The sequence below is a fragment of the Cervus elaphus genome, chromosome 11 (genome assembly GCF_910594005.1).
Source record: "Cervus elaphus chromosome 11, mCerEla1.1, whole genome shotgun sequence".
NCBI classification, from domain to species: Eukaryota; Metazoa; Chordata; class Mammalia; order Artiodactyla; family Cervidae; genus Cervus; species Cervus elaphus.
The window spans coordinates 55,479,074-55,501,900 of record NC_057825.1 but is presented as its reverse complement, the minus strand read 5'-3'; the positions used below and the strand labels follow the sequence as shown (position 1 = coordinate 55,501,900).

The following is a 22,827-nucleotide window of genomic DNA, read 5'->3' as shown; positions in this document are numbered from 1 at the left end:
TAAAAACCTAAATGTAAAATCAGATACAAAATTCCTAGAGGAAAATATAGGTTGAATACTATTTGACAATAATTGCAGCAGTATCCTTAAAAAACTAGGAATAAATCTACCACGTGACCCAGGAACCCCACTACTGGACTTATGCTCTGAGAAAACCATAGTTGAAAAAAAATACATGTACTCCAGTGTTCATAGCAGTACTGTTTACAATAGCTAGGACATGGAAGCAACCTAGACATCCATGACAGATGAATGGATAAAGGAGTTGTAGTACACCCAGACAATAGAATATTACTCAGCCATAAAAAGAACAAATTTGAGTCAGTTCTAATGAGGTGGGTGAACCTAGAGCCTGTAATACAGAATGAAGCAAGTCAGAAAGAGAAAAACAAATAGAGTATATTGACACATATATATGGAATCTAGAAAAATGATATTGTTGAACCTATTTGCAGAGAAAGAATGGAGATGCAGACATAGATAATGGACTTGTGGACACAGAGCTGGAGGGAGAGGGTGGGATGAATGGAGAAAGTAGCATCAACATGTATACGCTATCAGGTGTTGCTGTCTAGCACAGAAAGCCTGGTCTGTCACTCTGTGATGACCAGGAGGGATGGGATGGGGGGAGGGAAGGGAGACTAGGGAAGAAGGGTATGTATGTATACTTATGGCTGATTTGCATTGCTGTAAGGCAGAAATCAACACAACATTGTAAAATTTTAAATAAAAAGAATAAAAAATTACAGCACTCGTTTTTTGGATCCATCTCCTAAAGTAATGGAAACAAAAGCAAAAATAAACAAATGGGACCTAATTAAACTTAAAATTGATTGCTGAGCAAAAGAAACCATAAGCAAAATGAAAAGACAACCTATGGAATGAGAGAAAATATTTATAAATGATGCAAACAACAAGAGCTTGATTTCCAAGATATACAAACAGATTATACAGCTCAATAAACAAACAAACAAATCAAAAAGTGAGCATAGGACCTACATAGACATTTCCCCAAGGAAGACACACAGATGGTAACAGGCACAAGGAAACTTGCTCAACATCACTAATTATTAGAGAAAAGCAACTCAAAACTACAGTGAGGAATCACCTCACACTGGTCAGAACTTATTGTTGATGTTCAGTTGCTAAGTCATGTCTGGCTGTTTGCCACCCCATGGACTGAAGCATGCAAGGCTTCCCTGTTCTTCACTGTCTCCCAGAGTTTGCTCAAATTAATGTCCATTCAGTCCGTGGCTATCCAACCCATCTCATCCTCTGTTGTCCCCTCTACCTCCTGCCCTGAATCTTTCCCATCATCAGGGTCTTTTCCAAGGAGTTGGCTCTTCACATCAGGAGGCCAAAGTATTGGTGTTTCAGCTTCAATCTGTCCTTCCAATGAATATTCAGAGTTGATTTCCTTTAGGATTGACTGGTTTGATCTCCTTACTGTCCAAGAGACTCTCAAGACTCTTCTCCAGCACCACAATATGAAAGTGTCAATTCCTTGGCTCTCAATCATTTTTATGGTCCAACATTAATATCATACATGACTACTGGAAAAACCATAGCTTTGACTATATGAACCGTCAGCAAAGTAGTGTCTCTGCTTTTTAATATACTGTTTAAGTTTGTCATAGCTTTCCTTCCAAGGTGGTGGTGGTTTAGTTGCTAAGTCATGTCTGACTCTTGAAACCCCATGGACTTTAGCCTGCCAGGTTCCTCTGTCCATTGGATTCTCCAGGCAAGAATACTGGAGTGGGTTGCTATTTCCTTCTTCAGGGGATCTTCCCAATCCAGGGATCAAAAACAGGTCTCCCACATTGCAGACAGATTCTTTATCGACGGAGCTGCAAGGGAAGCCCTTCCAAGGAGCAAGCGTCTTTTAATTTCATGGCTATAGTCACCATCCACAGTGATTTTGGAGACCAGGAAAAGAAAATCTATCACTGCTTCCACTTTTTCTCCTTCTATTTGCCATTAAGTGATAGGATCAGACGCCATGGTCTTAGTTTTTTGAATGTTGAGTTTTAAGCCAGCTTTTTCACTCTCCTCTTTCACCCTCATCAAGAGGTACTTTCAGTTCAGTTCAGTTCAGTCGCTCAGTCGTGTCCGACTCTACCACCCCATGATTCGCAGCATGCCAGGCCTCCCTGTCCATCACCAGCTCCTGGAGTTTACTCAAACTCATGCCCATCGAGTCGGTGATGTCATCCAGCCATCTCATCCTCTGTCGTCCCCTTCTCCTCCAGCCCCCAATCCCTCCCAGCATCAGGGTCTTTTCCAATGAGTCAGCTCTTCACATGAGGTGGCCAAAATATTGGTGTTTCAGCTTCAGCATCAGTCCTTCCAATGAACACCCAGGACTGATCTCCTTTACGATGGACTGGTTGGATCTCCTTGCAGTCCAAGGGACTCTCAAGAGTCTTCTCCAACACCACAGTTCAAAAGCATCAATTTTTCAGCACTCAGCTTTCTTCACAGTCCAACTCTCACATCCATACATGACCACTGGAAAAACCATAGCCTTGACCAGACGGACCTTTGTTGGCAAAGTAATGTCGCTGCTTTTTAATATGCTACCTAGGTTGGTCATAACTTTCCTTCCAAGTGGTAAGCGCCTTTTAATTTCATGGCTGAGGGGGAGGAGCTAAGATGGCGGAGGAATAGGATGGGGAGACCACTTTCTCCCCTACAAATTCATTGAAAGAACATTTGAACGCTGAGCAAACTTAATTTCATGGCTGCAGTCACCATCCACAGTGATTTTGGAGCCCCCAAAAATAAAGTCTGACACTGTTTCCACTGTCTCCCCATCTATTTCCCATGAGGTGATGGGACCAGATGCCATGATCTTAGTTTTCTGAATGTTAAGCTTTAAGCCAACTTTTTCACTCTCCTCTTTCACTTTCATCAAGAGGCTTTTTAGTTCCTCTTCACTCTCTGCCATAAGGGTGGTGTCATCTGCATGTCTGAGGTTATTGATATTTCTCCTGGCAACCTTGATTCCAGCTTGTGCTTCTTCCAGCCTAGTGTTTCTCATAATGTACTCTGCATTTCCTCTTAAATTTCTGCCTTTAGAGTTGTATCATCTCCTTATCTGAGGTTGTTGATATTTCTCCCAGAAATCTTGATTCCAACTTATGATTCATCCAGTCCAGAATTTCCCATGAGGGACTCTGCATAGAAGTTAAATAAGTCAGGTGACAATATACAGCCTTGACGTATTCCTTTCCCAATTTTGAACCAGTCTGTTGTTCCATGTCTGGTTGCTAACCAGGCAGTCCATATAGTCAAAGTTACGACTTTTCCAGTAGTCATGTATGATATGACTGTTGGACCATAAAAATGATTGAGAGCCAAGGAACTGACACTGTCATATTGTGGTGCTGGGGAAGACTCTTGAGAGTCCCTTGGACAGCAAGGAGATCAAACCAATCAACCCTAAAGGAACAGCTCCATGTCTTAACTGTTGCTTCTTGACTTGTATACACGTTTCTCAGGAGACAGATAGATGGTCTGCTATTCCCATCTCTTTAAGAGTTTTCTAAAGTTTGTTGTGATCACACAGTCAAAGGCTTTCTCATAGTAAATGAAGCAGAAGTAGATGTTTTTCGGGAATTCCCTTACTTTTTCTATGATCCAGTGAATGTTGCAGTTTGATCTCTGCCTTTTCTAAATTCAGCTTGTACATCTAGAAGTTCTTGGTTCACATACTTGCTGAAGACTAGCTTAAAGGATTTTGAATATTACCTTCTAGCATGTGAAATGTGTGCAACTGTAAAATGGTTAGGACATTTTATGGCATTGTCCTTCTTTGGGATTGGAATGAAAACTGACCGTTTCCAGCCCTGTGGCCACTCCTTTTTCCAAATTTGTTGGCATATTGAGTGTAGCACTTTAACAGCACCATCTTTTAGGATTTGAAATAGCTCAGCTGTAATTCCATCACCTCCACTAACTTTGCTCATAGTAATGCTTCCTAAGGCCCACTTGATTTCACACACCATGATTTCTGGCTCTAGGTGAATGACCACACCATTGTGCTTATCTGGGTCACTAAAACCTTTTTTGTAGAGTTCTTCTGTGTATTCTTGCCATCTCTTCTTAATCTCTTCTGCTTCTGTTAGGTCATTACCAATTCTGTTCTTTATTATGCCCATCCTTGCAAGAAATATTCCCTGGTCTCTAGTTTTCTTAAAGAGATCTCTAATCTTTCCCATTCTATTGTTTTCCACTATTTCTTTGCATTATTCACTTAAGAAGACTTTCTTTTTTAAAATTAATTAATTAATTTTACTTTACAATATTGTATTGGTTTTGCCATACATTGACTTGAATCCGCCATGAGTATACATGTACTCCCCATCCTGAACCCCCCTCCCACCTCCCTCCCCATCCCATCCCTCTGGGTCATCCCAGTGCACCAGCTGCGAGTACCCTGTATCATGTATCAAACCTGGACTGGTAATTCATTTCACATATGATATTTTACATGTTTCAATGCCATTCTCCCATATCATCCCGCCCTTGCCCTCTCCCACAGAATCCAAAAGACTGTTCAATACATCTGTGTCTCTTTTGCTGTCTCGCATACAGGGTTATCAATACCTTCTTTCTAAATTCCATATATATATGTGTTAGTATACTGTATTGGTGTTTTTCCTTCTGACTTACTTCACTCTGTATAATAGGCTCCAGTTTCATCCACCTCATTGGAACTGATTCAAATGTATTCTTTTTAATGGCTGAGTAACACTTCCGCTGGATCATCGAAAAAGCAAGAGAGTTCCAGAAAGACATCTATTTCTGCTTTATTGACTATGCCAAAGCCTTTGACTGTGTGGATTACAACAAACTGTGGGAAATTCTGAAAGAGATGGAAATATCAGACCACCTGACCTGCATCTTGAGAAACCTATATGCAGGTCAGGAAGCAACAGTTAGAACTGGACATGGAAAAGACTGGTTCCAAATAGGAAAAGGAGTACGTCAAGGCTGTGTATTGTCACCCTCCTTATTTCAGTTATATGCAGACTACATCATGAGAAACGCTGGGCTGGAAGAAGCACAAGCTGGAATCAAGATTGCCACAAGAAATATCAATAACCTCAGACATGCAGATGACACCACCCTTATGGCAGAAAGTGAAGAGGAACTAAAGAGCCTCTTGATGAAAGTGAAATAGGAGAGTGGAAAAGTTGGCTTAAAGCTCAACATTCAGAAAACAAAGATCATGGCATCTGGTCCCATCACCTCATGGGAAATAGATGGGGAAACGGTGGAAACAGTGTCAGACTTTATTTTGGGGGGCTCCAAAATCACTGCAGATGGTGACTGCAGCCATGAAATTAAAAGACGCTTACTCCTTGAAAGGAAAGTTATGACCAACCTAGATAGCATAGAAAAAGCAGAGACATTACTTTGCCAACAAAGGTCCGTCTAGTCAAGGCTATGGTTTTTCCAGTGGTCATGTATGGATGTGAGAGTTGGACTGTGAAGAAAGCTGAGTGCTGAAAAATTGATGCTTTTGAACTGTGGTGTTGGAGAAGACTCTTGAGAGTCCCTTGGACTGCAAGGAGATCCAACCAGTCCATCGTAAAGGAGATCAGTCCTGGGTGTTCATTGGAAGGACTGATGCTGAAGCTGAAACGCCAATACTTTGGCCACCTCATGTGAAGAGCTGACTCATTGGAAAAGACCCTGATGCTGGGAGGGATTGGGGGCTGGAGGAGAAGGGGACGACAGAGGATGAGATGGCTGGATGACATCACCGACTCAATGGACATGAGTTTGAGTAAACTCCAGGAGTTGGTGATGGACAGGGAGGCCTGGCGTGCTGCGATTCATGGAGTCACAAAGAGTGAGACAGGACTGAGCAACTGAACTGAATTGAACCGAATATTCCATTGTGTATATGTACCACAGCTTTCTTATCCACTCATCTGCTGATGGACATCTAGATTTCTTCCATGTCCTGACTATTATAAACAGTGCTGCAATGAACATTGGGGTACATGTGTCTCTTTCGATTCTGGTTTCTTCAGTGTGTATGCCCAGCAGTGGGATTGCTGGGTCATATGGCAGTTCTATTTCCAATTTTTAAAGGAATCTCCACACTGTTCTCCATAGTGGCTGTACTAGTTTGCATTCCCACCAACAGTGTAAGAGGGTTCACTTTTCTCCACACCCTCTCTAGCATTTATTGCTTGTAGACTTTTGGATAGCAGCCATTCTGACTGGCATGAAATGGTACCTCATTGTGGTTTTGATTTGCATTTCTCTGATAATGAGTGATGTTGAGCATCTTTTCATGTGTTTGTTAGCCATCTGTATGTCTTCTTTGGAGAAATGTCTGTTTAGTTCTTTGGCCCACTTTTTGATTGGGTCTTTTGTTTTTCTAGAATTGAGCTTCAGGAGTTGCTTGTATATTTTTGAGATTAATTCTTTTTCTGTTGCTTCATTTGCTATTATTTTTCCCCTTCTGAAGGCTGTCATTTCACCTTGCTTATCATTTCCTTTGTTGTGCAGAAGCTTTTAATTTTAATAGGTCCCATTTGTTTATTTTTGCCTTTATATCCAATATTTTGGGAGGTGGGTCATAGAGGATCCTGCTATGGTTTATGTCGGAGAGTGTTTTGCCTATGTTTTCCTCTAGGAGTTTAATAGTTTCTGGTCTTACATTTAGATCTTTAATCCATTTTGAGTTTATTTTTGTGTATGGTGTTAGAAAGTGTTCTAGTTTCATTCTTTTACAAGTGGTTGACCAGTTTTCCCAGCACCACTTGTTAAAGAAATTGCCTTTTCTCCATTGTATATTCTTGCCTCCTTTGTCAAAGACAAGGTGTCCATAGGTTCGTGGATTTATCTCTGGGCTTTCTATTCTGTTCCATTGATCTATATTTCTGTCTTTGTGCCAGTACCATACTGTCTTGATGACTGTGGCTTTGTAGTAGAGCCTGAAGTCAGGCAGGTTGATTCCTCCAGTTCCATTCTTCTTTCTCAAGATTGCTTTGGCTATTCAAGGTTTTTAGTATTTCCATGCAAATTGTGAAATTATTTGTTCTAGTTCTGTGAAGAATAACATTGGTAGCTTGATAGGGATTGCATTGAATCTATAGATTGCTTTGGTTAGTATACTCATTTTCACTACATTGATTCTTCTGATCCATGAACACGGTATATTTCTCCATCTATTTGTGTCCTCTTCAATTTTTTTCACGAGTGTTTTATAGTTTTCTATATATAGGTCTTTTGTTTCTTTAGGTATATATATTCCTAAGTATTTTATTCTTTTTGTTGCAATGGTGAATGAAATTGTTTCCTTAATTTCTCTTTCTGTTTTCTCATTGTTAGTGAATAGGAATGCAAGGGATTTCTGTGTGTTAATTTTATGTCCTGCAACTTTACTATATTCATTGATTAGCTCTAGTAATTTTCTGGTGGAGTCTTTAGGGTTTTCTATGTAGAGGATCATGTCATCTGCAAACAGTGAGAGTTTTACTTCTTCTTTTCCAGTCTGGATTCCTTTTATTTCTTTTTCTGCTCTGATTGCTGTGGCCAAAACTTCCAAAACTATGTTGAATAGTAGTGGTGAGAGTGGGCACCCTTGTCTTGTTCCTGACTTTACTGGAAATGTTTTCAATTTTTCACCATTGAGGATAATGTTTGCTGAGGGCTTATCATATATAGCTTTTATTATGTTGAGGTATGTTCCTTCTATTCCTGCTTCCTGGAGGGTTTTTATCATAAATGGATGTTGAATTTTGTCAAAGGCTTTCTCTGAATCTTTTGAGATAATCATATGGTTTTTATTTTTCAATTTGTTAATGTGGTGTATCACATTGATTGATTTGTGGATATTGAAGAATCCTTGCATCCCCAGGATAAAGCCCACTTGGTCATGATGTATGATCTTTTTAATATGTTGTTGGATTCTGTTTGCTAGGATTTTGTTAAGGATTTTTGCATCTATGTTCATCAGTGATATTGGTCTGTAGTTTTCTTTTTTTGTGGCATCTTTGTCAGGTTTTGATACTAAGGTGATGGTGGCCTCATAGAATGAGTTTGGAAGTTTACCTTCCTCTGCAATTTTCTGGAAGAGTTTGAGTAGGATAGGTGTTAGTTCTCTAAATTTTTGGTAGAATTCATCTGTGAAGCTGTCTGGTTCTGGGCTTTTGTTTGTTGGAAGATTTCTGATTACAGTTTCAATTTCCATGCTTTTGATGTTAATATTTTCTATTTCTTCCTGGTTCAATTTTGGAAAGTTGTACTTTTCTAAGAATTTGTCCATTTCTTCCAAGTTGTCCATTTTATTTGCATAAGTTGTTGATAATAGTCTCTTATGATCCTTTGTATTTCTGTGTTGTCTGTTGTGATCTCTCCATTTTCATTTCTAATTTTGTTGACTTGATTTTTCTCCCTTTGTTTCTTGATGAGTTTGGCTAATGGTTTGTCAATTTTATTTATCTTTTCAAAGAACCAGCTTTTGGTTTTGTTGAGTTTTGCTATGGTCTCTTTTGTTTCTTTTGCATTTATTTCTGCCCTAATTTTTAAGATTTCTTTCCTTCTACTAACCCTGGAGTTCATAATTTCTTCCTTTTCAAGTTGCTTTAGGTGTAGAGTTAGGTTATTTATTTGACTTTTTCTTGTTAAGAAGGCTTTCTTATCTCTCCTTGCTGGTCAGAATGGCCATCATCAAAAGTCTACAAGTAATAAATGCTGCAGAGTGTATAAAAAAAGGGAACCCTCCTATACTGTTGGCTGGAATGTAAATTGGTACAGCCACTATGGAGAACATTATGGATGTTCCTTAAGAAACTACAAATAGGGTTACCATATAATCCAGTGATCCTACTTCTGAGTATATATCCAGAAAAGACAAAAACTCTAATTCAAAATATAACATGCACCCTAATGTTCATAAAGCACTATTTACAATAGCCAAGCATGGAAACAACCTAAATGTCCATTAACAAATGAATAAAGAAGATGTGATACACACACACACACACACACACACACACACACACACACACACAAGGAATATTACTCAGCCATAAAAAAGAATGCCATTTGTGGCAACATGGATGGACTTAGAGATTATCATACTAAATGTAGTAAGTCAAACAGAGAAAGACAAATATAATATACCACTTATATGTGTAATTCAAAATATGATACAGCTTTCTGCCCATGAGTAAGCATCTTTGAAGTTCCCCCCCTCCACTGAAATCTAAGTCAGAGTCAAAGTCTGAGTCAGTCTTCCAAAGAGCCAGAAGAGCTGTGGAAGCTCTTCATTGGAGGACTGAGCTTTGAAACAACAAATGAAAGTCTAAGGAGCCATTCTGAGCAAAAGGGAACACTCACAGACTGTGAGTGGTAATGAAGTATCTGAACACCACGCCCTCCAGAGGCTTTGGGTCTGTCACATACATCACTGTGGAGGAGGTTAATTCAGCCAGGAGGGCAAGGCCACACAAGATGGATGGAATATTTGTGGAACCAAAGAGGGCTGTCTTAAGAAAATATTCTCAAAGACCTGGTGCCCATGTAACTGTGAAAAAGATATTTGTTGGTGGCATTAAGGAAAACACTGAAGAACATCACCTGAGAGGTTATTTTGAACAGTATAGGAAAACTGAAGTGATTGAAATCATTACTTATCAAGGCAGTGGCAAAACAGAGGCTTTGCGTTCATAACCTTTGATGACCACGACTCCATAGATAAGACGGGCATCCAGAAATGCCACGCTGTGAATGGCCACAACTGTGAAGTAAGGAAAGCCCTATCTAAGCCAGAGATGGCTAGTGCTTCATCCAGCCAAAGAGGTCGAAGTGGTTCTGGAAACTTTGGTGGTGGTTGTGGAAGTGGTTTTGGAGGGAATGACAATGTTGGTCATGGAGGAAACTTCAGTGGTTGAGGTGGCTTTGGTGGCAGCCATGATGGTGGTGGATATGGTGGCAGTGGAGATGACTATAATGAACTTGGTAATGATGGAAGCAATTGGGAGGTGACAGAAGCTACAATGATTTTGGCAATTATGACAATAAATCTTCAAATTTCGAACTCATGAAAGAAGGAAATTTTGGAGGCAGAAGTTCCAGCTCCTGTGGTGGTGAAGGCCAATACTTTGACAAACCATGAAAGCAAGGTGGCTATGGAGGTTCCAACAGCAGCAGTAACTATCGCAAGGGCAGAAGGTTTTAATTATTGCCAGGAAACAAAGCTTAGCCAGAGAGGAGAGCCAGAGAAGTGACAGGGAAGCTGCAGGTTACAACAGATTTGTGAACTCAGCCAAGGACAGTGGTGGCAGGGCCTCCCTGCTACAAAGAAGACATGTTTTAGACAATACTCGTCTGTATGGGCAAAAAACTCAGGAACCACACTTGTGACTAATCATGTGTGTGTGTTAAGTTGCTTCAGTCGTGTCCAACTCTGTGCAACCCTATGGACTGTAGCCCACCAGGGTCCTCTGTCCATGGGTTTCTCCAGGCAAGAATACTGGAGTAGGTTGCCATGCGCTCCTCCTTGATCAAACCTATGTCTCTTGGCAGGCAGGTTCTTTACCACTAGTGCCACCTGGGAAGCCCTTTGGTTAAATGTTCTGTTCAGTTCAGTTCAGTTCAGTTCACTCAGTTGTGTCCAACTCTTTGTGATCCCATGAACTGCAGCACATCAGGCTGCTCTGTTCATCACCAACTTCCAGAGCTTGCTCAAACTCATATCCAGCGAGTCAGTGATGCCATTCAGCCATCTCATCCTCTGCCATCCCCTTCTCCTGCCTTCAATCTTTCCCAGTATCAGGGTCTTTTCCAATAAATAAGTTCTTTGCATCAGGTGGCCAAGGTATTTTAGCTTCAACTTCAGCATCAGTCCTTCTAATGAATATTCATGACTGATAACCTTTACGACTGACTGGTTTGATTTCCTTGCAGTTCAAGGGACTCTCAAGAGTCCTCTAACACCACAATCCAAAGCATCAATTCTTTAGCACTCAGCTTTCTTTACGGTCCAACTCTCACACCCATACATGACTACTGGAAAAACCATAGCTTTTTTTTTTTCCCTTCATTTATTTTTATTAGTTGGAGGCTAATTACTTTACAATATTGTAGTGGTTTTTATCATACATTGACATGAATCAGCCATGGATTTACATGTATTCCCCATCCCGATCCCCCCTCCCCCCTCCCTCTCTACCCAATCCCTTTGGGTCCCATAGCTTTGACTAACTGTATAACAGGTTAACTTAGATTCTGTTCTGTGGAAAGTGTAAAGTATGCCAAAAAAGGATTTTAATGTAAATTTCTTTCTTTTTTTTTTTTTTTTTTTTGCACCCATGCTGTTAATTGCTAAATGTAATAGTCTGATCGTGATGCTGAATAAATGTGTCTCTTTTTTAAAAATGTGCCATGTAAAGTTAGTTAACTACCCCAACAGTGTGAAGTTAGAATTCCTTCAGGGTGATCCCAGGTTTAATTCAAAATTTATTTACAACCTGCTTTGGTGGAGAAGTTGTTGTCTTCAGAAACTTGATGTAGTTGACAGTTACTGTGTTGTGACATTTCACCATTAAAAGGTTCACCCACTCAAAGTCATGGAGTTTTTTGTTTTTTGGTTGTTAATGATCATTGGCACATCCTATGCAATATATATAAATTGAATTATGATATCAGATAAAGTTATAGATGGGAATGAAGCTGGTGTATCAACCTTGTATCATGTGTAATCAATAAAACATTTAGTATCCTCTTAAAAAAATAAAAGAATAAAATATGATACAAATTGGCAGAATCCACCTGCCAATGCAGGTGACATGGGCTCAATCCCAAGTCCTAGAAAATTTCACATGCTGCAGGGCAGCTAAGCCCATGTGCAACAACTACTAAGTCTATGCTCTAGGGCCTGTGCTGTGCAACAAGATAAGCCACTACAATGAGAAGCCCATGCATTGCTACTAGATAGCAGTCCACACTCTCTGCAACTAGAAAAAACCCATGTGCAGCAATGAAGACCCAGTGCAACCAAATTAAATAAATAAGTAAGAAATAATGAAAAATAAAATATGGTACAAGTGAGCTTAGAGAAATAGACTCACAAACGTAGAAAACAGACATGGCTACCAAAGGGAAAAGAGGGGAAGAGACAAATCAGGAATATTGGATTAACAGATACACATTATTATATATAAAAATCAATACCAATGACCTACCATATAGCACAGGGAACTATATTCAGTATCTTGTAATAACCTATCATGGGAAAGAATCTAAAAGAGTATGTGTGTATATATATAACTGAATCACTTTTCAGTACACTTAAAACACTGTAAATCAACCACACTTCAATTTAAAAAAAAAAAAAAAAGAATAGAAAAACATTAGAGGAAAAATATCTTCCAAGGGATCTTCCCAACCCAAGGATCAAACCCAGGTCTCCTCAGTTGTGGCAGATTCTTTATCATCTGAGCCACCAGGGAAGCTCAAGAATACTGGAGCGGGTAGCCTATTCCCTTCTCTGGGAAATCTTCCTGACCCAAGAATCAAACTGGGGTCTCCTGCATTGCAGGCAGATTCTTTACCAGCTAAGGGCATGGCAACCCACTCCAGTATTCTTGCCTGGAGAATCCCCATGGACAGAGGAGCCTGGTGGGCTGCAGTCCATGAGGTTGCAAAGAGTCAGACACAACTGAACAACTAAGCACAGGACAGCACAGAGGAAAAACCAAAGAAACCAGAAACTGGTTCTTTTAAAAGATCAACAAAAGTGAAAAATTTACCTAGACTTACCAAGATAAAAAGAAAAAATACTCAAATTATTAGAATCAGAAATAGAAGAAGGGACATTATGACTGACCCTACAGAGAGGAAAAGGATTATCCCTACTATGAATAGCCTCCAAACACCTGGGTCCAGCCAGCAGGTCAAACTGGAGTCTTTTTGATGATACCCTTAACACCATCTATGTATTTGCTAAGGCCAAATAACTACAAGTCATTTATTTTCACCTTAACTAATTTCAAATTTAGAGAAAAGTTTAGTACAAAGAGTTTCTGTTAACCTTAACCACATTCCCCACTGTTAGCATTTTACCACAGGTATGTGGTAAGTGTCTTTCTGTGTGCTATTGTTGTTGTTCAGTCGCTAAATGGTGTCTGACTCTTTTGCAACCCCATGGACTGTAGCCCTCCCGGTTCCTCTGTCCATAGGATTTCGCAGGCAAGAATGCTGGAGTAGGTTGCCATTTCCTTCTCCAGTGGATTTTTGCAACCCAGGGATTGAACCTGCATTTCCTGCATTGGCAGGGAAGTTCTTTACCACTGAGCCACCAAGGAAGCCCCTTTTCTATGTGAACATATCACAATTCCTTCTATATCATTTGACAGTAAATTGTAGAAAATGGTGCCTTACATCCCCTCTTGATACTTCAGTGTGTATTTCCTTAAAAGGACAATCTCATACATAATTTAATACAACCATCAAAATCAGAAAACTAACATTAGCATAATATTAGCATCACAGACTCCAGTCACATTTCATAGATTGTCCCCAATAGTGTCTTTTATAGGTCTGGATCCCAAACAAGATCAGGTATTGTGATTAGATCAATGTGTCTCTTAGTTTCCTTTGATCTGGAGCAGTTCTTCAGTCTTTCCTTGTCTTTCTTGATCTTGGCATTTTTGAAAAGTATAGGCCAGCTACTATGTAAGATATCAGTTTGAGTTCGTCTGATCTTTCCTGATGAATTATGCTTATTGTCAGAAATGAGTTGTACATTCTTCTCATTGCATTACATCATGAACCCCATGATGGTGACTTGTCCATTAGTAACATCCCCTGTATACTAAGTTTCTCTGCTGTCAAGTTAACTAATAATGGAAGTTGCTTTTTTTCCTTGGCCATGCCTCAAGGTTTGCAAGGATCCTATTTCCCTGACCAGGGATCGAACTCAGGCCCACTGGAGTGAAAGTGCTGAGTCCTAACCACTGGACTGCCAGGGAAAACCCAGAAATTAATTAATTTATTTATTAATTCTAATGGACTCCATTCTTTCATTGCTGAGGGTGGGGGTTCTTTCCTTGTTCAGGAACTGAGATCCTGCAAGCTGCATGGTGCAGCCCCCCCCCCAAAAAAAAAATCTAATTAATAAGTATTTTGTGAGATAGATTTATAACTATGTCTACATTTATTCATTGGTATTCTACTATAGGGTAACACTTTCCACTTCCCCTTGCTTATTAATTTATTATTTATATGACTTCATTGGGCTTCCCTGGGAGCTCAACTGGTAAAGGATCCTCCTGCAATGCAGGAGACTCGCATTCGATTCCTGGGTCAGGAAGATCCCCTGGAGAAGGGATAGGCTACCCACTCCAGTATTCTTGGGCTTCCCTCATGGCTCAGATGGTAAAAAAAATTGGCCCATAATACAAAAAAGACCTGGGTTCAATCCCTGGGTTGGGAAGATCCCCTGGGGAAGGAAACAGCTACCCACTTCAGTATTCTTGCCTGGATGGGCAGAGAAGATTGGCAGGCTACAGTCCATGGGATCACAAGGAGTCGGACATGACTGAGTGACTTTCACTTTCATGGATTCTAACTTATTCAGTGGGCTATAATCTATTATTGTCATTGTCTTTTTTGATACTCAAATTGCCCCAGATTTCATCATTTGAACTCTTTTTCTGATTGAACTCTTTATTTTCCTCTCTTTGAGCCTCAATCTCTTCCCAAATTTTCATGTCCATTCTCAACCAAATGATTCGGGTGGGCTGGACTCCATCTCCATCACAGGGATGTACCCTGACCTGGTTTATGCTAACCATTGTATGCCATGCCCCTGGACACACTGGTTGGTTCAAGATGGGCAGCTAACCCCTTTGTGGATAAAAATGGGGAGGAGTCTGATGGGGTTTCTGGGAAAGAAGTTTCTTTTCCCTTCCAAGAGAGCTACTAAAAGAGAGGCTGCCAAAGAACCCTCTGTCTCCTGTTGACACACTGGAAAGATGGCAAGTTTTTATCTAATGCAGCCATTTCTGCTGCTGAAAAGGAAGCTGGCCTGAGGTCAATTTTAGTATACAGAGGTGGGAAGAAAAAAGAAAATGGTACGACCACAGGAACGAAGCTCTGGTGACACCACAGATTTCTGGATCATTCTGTGCCTGAAGCTCTGTGGACTGGTTAAGTATTGGTGCCATTAAATTACCTTTTTTATTTAAGCCAGAATGAGCTAAAACTTCAGTTGCTGGAGGACAAAAGTGCCCTAAATAATTCACTCCCCCAAAGCAGCAAAAGAAGGCTGCCTGGGAATTCCCTGGTGGCCCAGTGATTAGGACTCTGTGCTTCCACTGCAGGGGGCACATTGTTTGAACCCTGGTTGGGGAACTAAGATCCTGCAAGCCTCAGTTCAGTTCAGTTCAACTGCTCAGTCATGTCTGACTCTTTGCAACCCCATGAACCACAGCATCCCAGGCCTCCCTGTCCATCACCAACTCCCAGAGTCTACCCAAACTCAAGGCACAGCCAAAAAAAAAAAAAAAAAAGGAGAAGCCTGCCTTCTGTGAGAAGTAAAAAGCTAAGTTTCAGTTCCTAATATCCAGAAGAACTCTAACCCTAAGAGTGAAAAAGCTGGCTTAAAATTTAACATTCAAAAAATTAAGATCATGGCATCTGGTCTCATCACTTCATGGCAAATAGATGAGGAAAAAAATGGAAACAGTGACAGACTTTATTTTTTGGGGCTCCAAAATCACTGAGGACAGTGACTGCAGCCTTGAAATTAAAAGATGTTTGCTCCTTGAAAGAAAATCTATGATGAACTTAGCATATTAAACAGCAGAGACATCACATTGCTGACAAAGGTCCATATAGTCAAAGCTATGGTTTTTCCAGTACCCATGTACAGATGTGAGAGTTGAACAATAAAGAAGGCTGAGCACTGAAGAACTGATGCTTTCAAACTGTGGTGCTGGAAAAGACTCTTGAAAATCCCTTGGATATCAAGGAAGGCCAACCAGTCAATCTTAAAGGAAATCAACTCTGAATTTTCATTGGAAGGACTGATGCTGAAGCTGAAGCTCTAATACTTTGACCACCTGATGCAAAGAGCCAACTCATTAGAAAAGACCCTGATGCTGGGAAAGACTGAAGGCAGGAGGAGAAGGGGATGACAGAGGATGAGATGGTTGGATGACATCACTGATTCAATGGATATGAGTTGAGCAAGCTCAAGAATACAGTGAAGGACAGGGAAGCCTGGCATGCTGCAGTCCATGCAGTGGCAAAGAGTCAAACACAACTGATCAACTGAACAACAAAACCCTAACCTGGCTGTTTTCCCCAGCTGGTCTGAGAGCTCCTGGTGGTATATTCATGGTGTACTCCAGGTTCTTGGAGTGACATGCAGCACAATAAGTATTTCATGACTACATGTGTGAGAGCTGCTAAGTTGTCTTGTTCACCACTAAATCCCTAGTATCTAAAATCACAGGTGGACATACAGCATGTTTATTGAATGAACTCATGAGTCAGATGAGCATGCCCCTCCTCTGAAACCCAGCAAAGGAAAAGAAGCTGCAAAAATTCTTGCTTGATATTTTATTCTCCTGAGGGGGGAAGGCAGTGGAAGGAGTTAGATGAGAGAAACTAGAGGGAAGACTCCTGGATTCAGGAAGGAAGGAGCCGACTGAGGATGCTGGAGTTTCTGTGCTTCTTCCCCAGGGTGGGGTTGGGGGGCCCAGGGGCTCAGATGAGACCTGGTGTGGAGAGAAGAGACAGCAATGGGCAGGTGTGTGGGGTCTCTAGAGGGGATGGAGACTCAGAGCCACCTATCCTTGAGGTACACAAGCAGTGTCCCCTCCTGGAAGCCCTTCAGGAGCCTGTGTGGGTGGTGGGGCTTTGAAGATAAAAGCCACAGGAAATGATGGGGACCTCATACTAATGGGCGATCTGCAAGCATCAGGCCACAAAGCATCAGTGAGAGTGGATGAGCTGCCAGACCCGAACTGAGGACCCCTTCCCTGGCCCATCTCTTGTAGCCATTGTCTGAAATTTCCAGGCATGGCCTGGGTAGCCCTAGCCCTCCCCCCACCCCATGAGATTCCTCCGTCCCAGCTCTTAGGCCCCTATGTCATGGAGAAGGATGTGGCCTCAGCTCCCATTCTGGGATCAGGTCTGGGATGGGAGGTTGGAGTTCAATCAGGGCTCTGATGTCTCCAGTATCTTAGTCTCAGGCCATTTCCTTGGTGTCAACCTCATCATACATGATGGTCTTATTCAATCCTCACCCCAGCCTCAGAAACAGGAGTCATTATCCCCCTTTCACGAGTGAGAAAACTGAAGCTCAAAGAGGTTAAGTCACTTGCCCAAGGTCACACAACTGAGGAGAAATGGGGACCTGATTTTACTCCAGAACTGTTTGCGGGAGTGTGGGGAGGGGCAGGGGGAGGTTGCCTCAGGCTGTTAGGAGTTTTTCTCAAATGTTTGAGAAAGGACTCTGGTAGGAGCCAAAGTCCACCTACCCAGCTGCTCCATGCTGTCCCTGTTGGGAGTGGTTGGAGTGATGTGTCATATGACAAGAAGGCTGGAAGGGGCAGGTGTGAGCTGTTTAGGAAGTTCTCTCTGACAGGTGCCTTCCTGTGTTTTTAACTCTATTGCACATTCATGGGGAGGCTGTCAGGAAATAACTCCCTGCTGTTGCCTCTGCACGTACCTGCCTTGCCCTTGCACAGCTTGATGTCCACACAGATGGCCTGAGGCTTCTTCCTAGCCAAGATGTCCTGACAGATGCGATGGAGAAAGTTCTTCATGATCATCTTGCACAGGATGCTCAGCAGCCCCATCTTGTTGCACACCTTGGAGGTCGCATGGATGATGACATTCTGGAGCGGCAGCACCGTGGTGGGAAACGGGCCTCAGGTGAACCCTGCCTGGCTTTGCCTTTCTGCAGGCCTTGGTAGCCTTGTCCCCGGGCGGGTCTTGCAATGGGACCACTGGCCAGGGAGCTGGTGCCTGGTGGCCACCGGAGCGGGGACTGGAGAGACAGGGCTCAGCTCCTACTCCACATCCCTGAGTCCTGGCCCGAGCCTGACCAGCAGGGGCTCCCGAAAAGACAATTGGTCCTGCCGAGTCTCAGTTCCTTTATACCCAGGCCCTGTCTTCTGGGTGGAGAGTGGTGCCCAGACCCACTTTAAAGGCTCTGCCTACATAGCTTCTGGGTCCAGGGCCTGACTGGGGTCTCCATCTGCTGGGGTGGGGTGTGAGGGGGTGCGGTGGGTTAGGAGGGGATCTGAGCTTGGAGCCTTGGTTCATTGATTTTGGAATATCTTATCCTGCCACCCCAGTGGAAGAGGATAAATCTGAGGATCCCAGGATGAAGGCAGAGGGCTGAGCAGGTTGAGGGAACTAAGGGCGGCAGGGGGGTCAGGGGGAGAGTGAAACTATGATTCTTGTGATGATACATCCACTTCTTAAGCATTCACTTGAAGCTAAGTACAATACATCCCACTTTTCAGCTCCTTTAAAAGGCCTAGGCAGGATTTCCCTGGTGGCTCATGGTGAAGAATCAGCCTGCCAGTACAGGAGAGGATCTGTGGTGCAGGAAGACCCCACACGCTGGGGAGCAAGGAAGCGGATGTGCCACAACCACTGAGGCTGTGCTCTAGAGCCCAGGAGCCTCAACTACTGAGCCCACGTGTCTCAAATCCTCAAATCCACGTGCTGAGAGCCAGTGCTTCGCAACAGGAGGAGTCACCCAGTGAGAAGCCTGAGAACCCCAATGACAGAGTAGCCCCGCTCAGAGCAACTAGAGAGAAAGTCTAAGAGGCAACCAAGACCCAGCACAGTCAAATAAATACATGAATAAAATCATCTGTTTAAAAAAAGTCCTAGGCAACTTGGGGTTCTTGTCCATCCCATTCCACAGATAAGAAAACTGAGGCTCACAAAGTGTTTACGACTTGTCCAAGCCATACAGCTCGGATGTGGAGAACCTGGGACTTACCTTTCCTGACTCAGGCTTGATCTGGAACCAACCTCCAGAGCCCTATCCTGGACATGAATGGGAGGTCCCTACCTTCTCTGGGGATAAGTTCCCTTCAAGAACTTGATGGAAACCACACACCCTTTCCTCCCACTTTCACACTCCCAGAATGCCACAAGTTGAGGGAATTCTCCAAAGTCCACTGGCCCACATTTGAGGGGCCCACAGAACCTCAGCCATTCTGGCATCCCTCTTCACCATCCCTCACCCTCCCCACCCCTCTTGGGGGCACCACTCCACCCACCAGGCTCCACAAGCCTCCGGTCTCACCTTGCTGGGATTATTTCCCACCATGTCCTTCAACATCTGCATTATCTTCTGACAATAACCACAGATTAGGTTCAGCTCCTCTCTTTGGAGCACCAGGTCACCCTGTTAGGAAAGGAAGTCCCTCAGAGTGGTCTCTTGGACATCCCAACCTCAGAAGAGCACCAGGAAGGGGACCTTTCAAGGCCAGTAGGACGACCCATGATCTGTCTGTCCATATGAGGACCTGAGCCAGACTGGCTGGCCCCTGCCCATCTCTGCCTGTCTTAGAGGGGCTGAGAGACACCACGACCTGCCCCACACCCACAGCACCATTCCCATCCCAACATCTGCCCCTCTTCTGTTCTACCACCAGACAAGGAGGAGGCCCTTGGGGAGGGCCCAGCCACCAGTGTAGCCCCCACCCCACAGTCAGCTACCAGTGTGAACAAAACCAGCATCTTCAGCTCCCAGCCCTGCCTCCCCACCCCCTGGCCAGTTCAGTCTCCAGGCCCTCGCCCCTGGTGCTGCCCAGGGAGAAGAGGAAGGAGAGGGATGGTGGGTGGGCAGCAGGAAGCCATCCGTGTACCTGGGGATCCTCCGGGGACAGGCCCTGGCACAACTCATTTCCATTGCACAGATGGGCTGTTGCCTGGTCATGGTGCTCAGGGGTCAGACTGGAAAAGGCCAGCCCTGGGGAAGAAACAGTATCAGCAGCCCTCCACAGACAGAGGGAGAGGAGAAGTCACTTCTCCCAGCCAGAGAGAGCCCAGGAGGCAGCTGGCACCCAGGACAGGGAGGTAGCCTTGTGAGGAGTCCAGGGGCCCTCCTACCCTGCTCTGCCCTGGGGCTGCTCTGATCCACTGTCAGGAGAAACACATGCTCTCAGGTTCCTTGGAGAGCAAAGAGGATAAGTCCCCCCAAGCATTACCGTTGCACCACCCTCTCTGTTTCTCTGTCTCTCTTTCTTGTCTGTCTGTCTCTGTCTCTCTTTGTCTCTCTCTCTCTCACACACACACACACACAGAGATCTGGGGCCCATGTAAAAGGAAACTTCCCTCATATTCCTTCAAGGGATTGTTTCTCTTTTTCTCTTTCCTCAAAAAAAAAAGAACACTTCATGTCAGGTGGTCCAGTCCAACCCGCTCTCCCCTCCAGAAGGGTCCTTACACTCAGCTAAGCCCTTAGAACTTACAGTGAGCCTGGGGAACTGGGAGAGAGGAGGCATGGGAACAAGGGAGTGAGTCTGGAACAGTGAGAGGTCCCCATTCACTCAGATGCCCTGTCATCACCATGGCCATTGTGGGCCAGAAGAACCCTCAGACCCACCGGTGGGTGAGTGATCTTCATGACACAGACAAAGAGCCAGAGGCCCAGGAAGGGAAAGGGATCCCCGGGGGCCCCACAGCCTGAACAGTAGAATTGGGATCAGACCCCTGGCTGGGGCTCCCTTCCTTCCCACTGGCTCTCTCTCCCCATTGCCCACGTCACTGCCAGGCTGGGCTGAACCTGGCTCTGAGGGTAAGGCCCAGCCTCTGTGGTGATGGTGAGAAGACTATGGGGCCTGAGGTGACCTTGGAGCTCATGCTTGGGTCCACAAAGCCTGAGAAAGCAGAGCCGGGAGGAGAAGCAGCTGTCGGGATCTACCCTGAGGGGAACGTCCTCACCTGGGGCGACCAGGAGCACTGAGGCGATGAGCAGGACAGCCCAAGAGGTCATGGTGGGCAGCTGCCCAGGCTCCCTCCACAGCCTGTTTTATAGAGGCTGGGAACCTGGCAATCTGACCGGGCATGGTCCTTTCCCTCTTATCAGCCACCTCCCGTGTCACTGGGTTTACCACAAACACCAGTGCCAGTCTGTGGAGAAGTGGGGGGAGGAGTGTACATCAGAGCTTCCACACACCCCTCTCCACCCCCTCTGCCCAGTACTAGAACTTTCTGAGCTGAGCTGGTGTTGATGGAGAGCATTGGCCACCATGATGCCCACCCTGCCCTGATGTGGTAATGGGAGAAGTCCCCACTACTGAGGGGTCGGGTAGAGCCCTTGGCCAGGTGAGTATCCTCTGCCTTATCTCTTCCTCCCACCCCAGAGGTCTGGGCTGGTGTTGCTACGTCATCCTTCTCCTCATTTCCCAGGTCTCCCTCCAGCCATTTAAGCCAATGTAGAACTACATGATTCAGATGTAGAAAAAGCTGCCCTCAGGGTAGATCCTGACAGCGCCTCCTTCCAGCTCTGCATTCTCGGGTTTCATGGACCCTGATCATGAGCTCCATGGGCACCTCAGATCCCCTAGACCCACACCAGCCTTCTCACCATCACCAAGGAGCCCGGGCCTTTCCCTCAGAGCCAGGTTCAGCCCAGCCTGGCAGTGACCTGGCTGATGGACAGAGAGAGCCAGTGGGAAGGACGGGAGCCCCAGCCAGGGGTCTGGTCCCAACTTCTGGGCCTCTGAATAGTCATCTGTGTCATAAAGGCCATTGGCCCTCATCTATAAGAAAAATACAGGCTACCCAGTTAAATTTGAATATTAGATAAAATTAATTTCTTAGTATCCACATGTCCCAAATATTGCATGGAATATACTTACACTGAAAAGTATTTGTTGTTTATCTGAAATTCAAATTAAACTGGGCATGCCGTAGTTTGTCTGACAACCTTAAGTCAACTTCTCCATGGTTCAGATGAGAAAATTGAGTGAACAGGAGGGACTGACAGGAGCCACAAGGCTGACAGGAGGCACTGGTAGGGACAGAACTCCCCTTCTGTCTCCTTCAGGCCTTTCACCTCCAGCTGCTGAAGTGGCAGTGGTGTCCAGCCAGGACAAATTAGCACCCCCTTCGGCACCTCACACTCCCCAATCCCCCTTTGCATGTGTGCTTAGTAGCTTCAGTCGTGTCCGACTCTCTGTGACCCCATGGACTGTAGCCTGCCAGGCTCCTCTGTCCATGGGATTCTCCAGGCAAGAATTCTGGAGTGGGTTGTCATGGCCTCCTCCAGGGGATCTTCCCAACCCAGGGATCAAGCCTGCATCTCCTGCATCTCCTGCATTGCAGATGGATTCTTTACCTCCAAATTATGGGGGAATCCCAACCCCCCTTTAGTGTTATCTCTAATAAGCCACCTCTTCCCACCTCCCTAGGAATCCCATCAATGTCTGAGTTTCAAGCATCAGTTGAGCCTCTTCCTCTAAAATGTTGTATGTTGGGACTTCCCTGGTGGTCCAGTGGCTAAGAGTCTATGGTCCCAATGCAGAGGGGGCAGGTTTGAGCCCTGGTCAGGGAACTAGATCCCACATGCTCCAACTAAGACCCAGCACAGGCAAATAAATTAAAATAAATATAAATAAAATATTAAAATGTTTCATGTTTCCTGAACCCATGCAAGGCCAAGCTCTCCATTGAGCTTCTGCTGAGAAGAAGAAGGATGGAGTCCCAAGGCAGGCTAGCCTCTTATGAACTGCGGGTGCCTTAAGCAAGATACTCCATCTCTTAGCTGCCCTGGTCCCTTCTCTGTAAAAATATATTTAGTGTTGTCTCCACGAA

The 22,827-nt window shown here is 44.1% G+C and overlaps 1 protein-coding gene across 2 annotated transcripts; it reads right to left on the bottom strand.

The window, feature by feature from the left end:
- Window positions 1–16,490: 16,490 nt before the first annotated feature.
- On the bottom strand, window positions 16,491–21,067 carry LOC122702639 (antimicrobial peptide NK-lysin-like). 2 transcript variants are annotated; one of them, XM_043916277.1, is made up of 5 exons: window positions 20,953–21,067; window positions 19,875–19,978; window positions 19,310–19,411; window positions 17,711–17,879; window positions 16,491–16,754 (listed from the first exon to the last, which is right to left on the bottom strand). In XM_043916277.1, the coding sequence occupies exons 1-5, from the start codon at window positions 21,002–21,004 to the stop codon at window positions 16,744–16,746; spliced, it is 438 nt and encodes a 145-aa protein (XP_043772212.1). In that variant the 5' UTR covers window positions 21,005–21,067; the 3' UTR covers window positions 16,491–16,743. The 2 variants fall into 2 exon arrangements, with proteins under 2 accessions (XP_043772212.1, XP_043772213.1); XM_043916278.1 differs by having other exon boundaries at window positions 17,711–17,852; window positions 20,953–21,038.
- Between the last annotated feature and the right edge of the window lie 1,760 nt (window positions 21,068–22,827).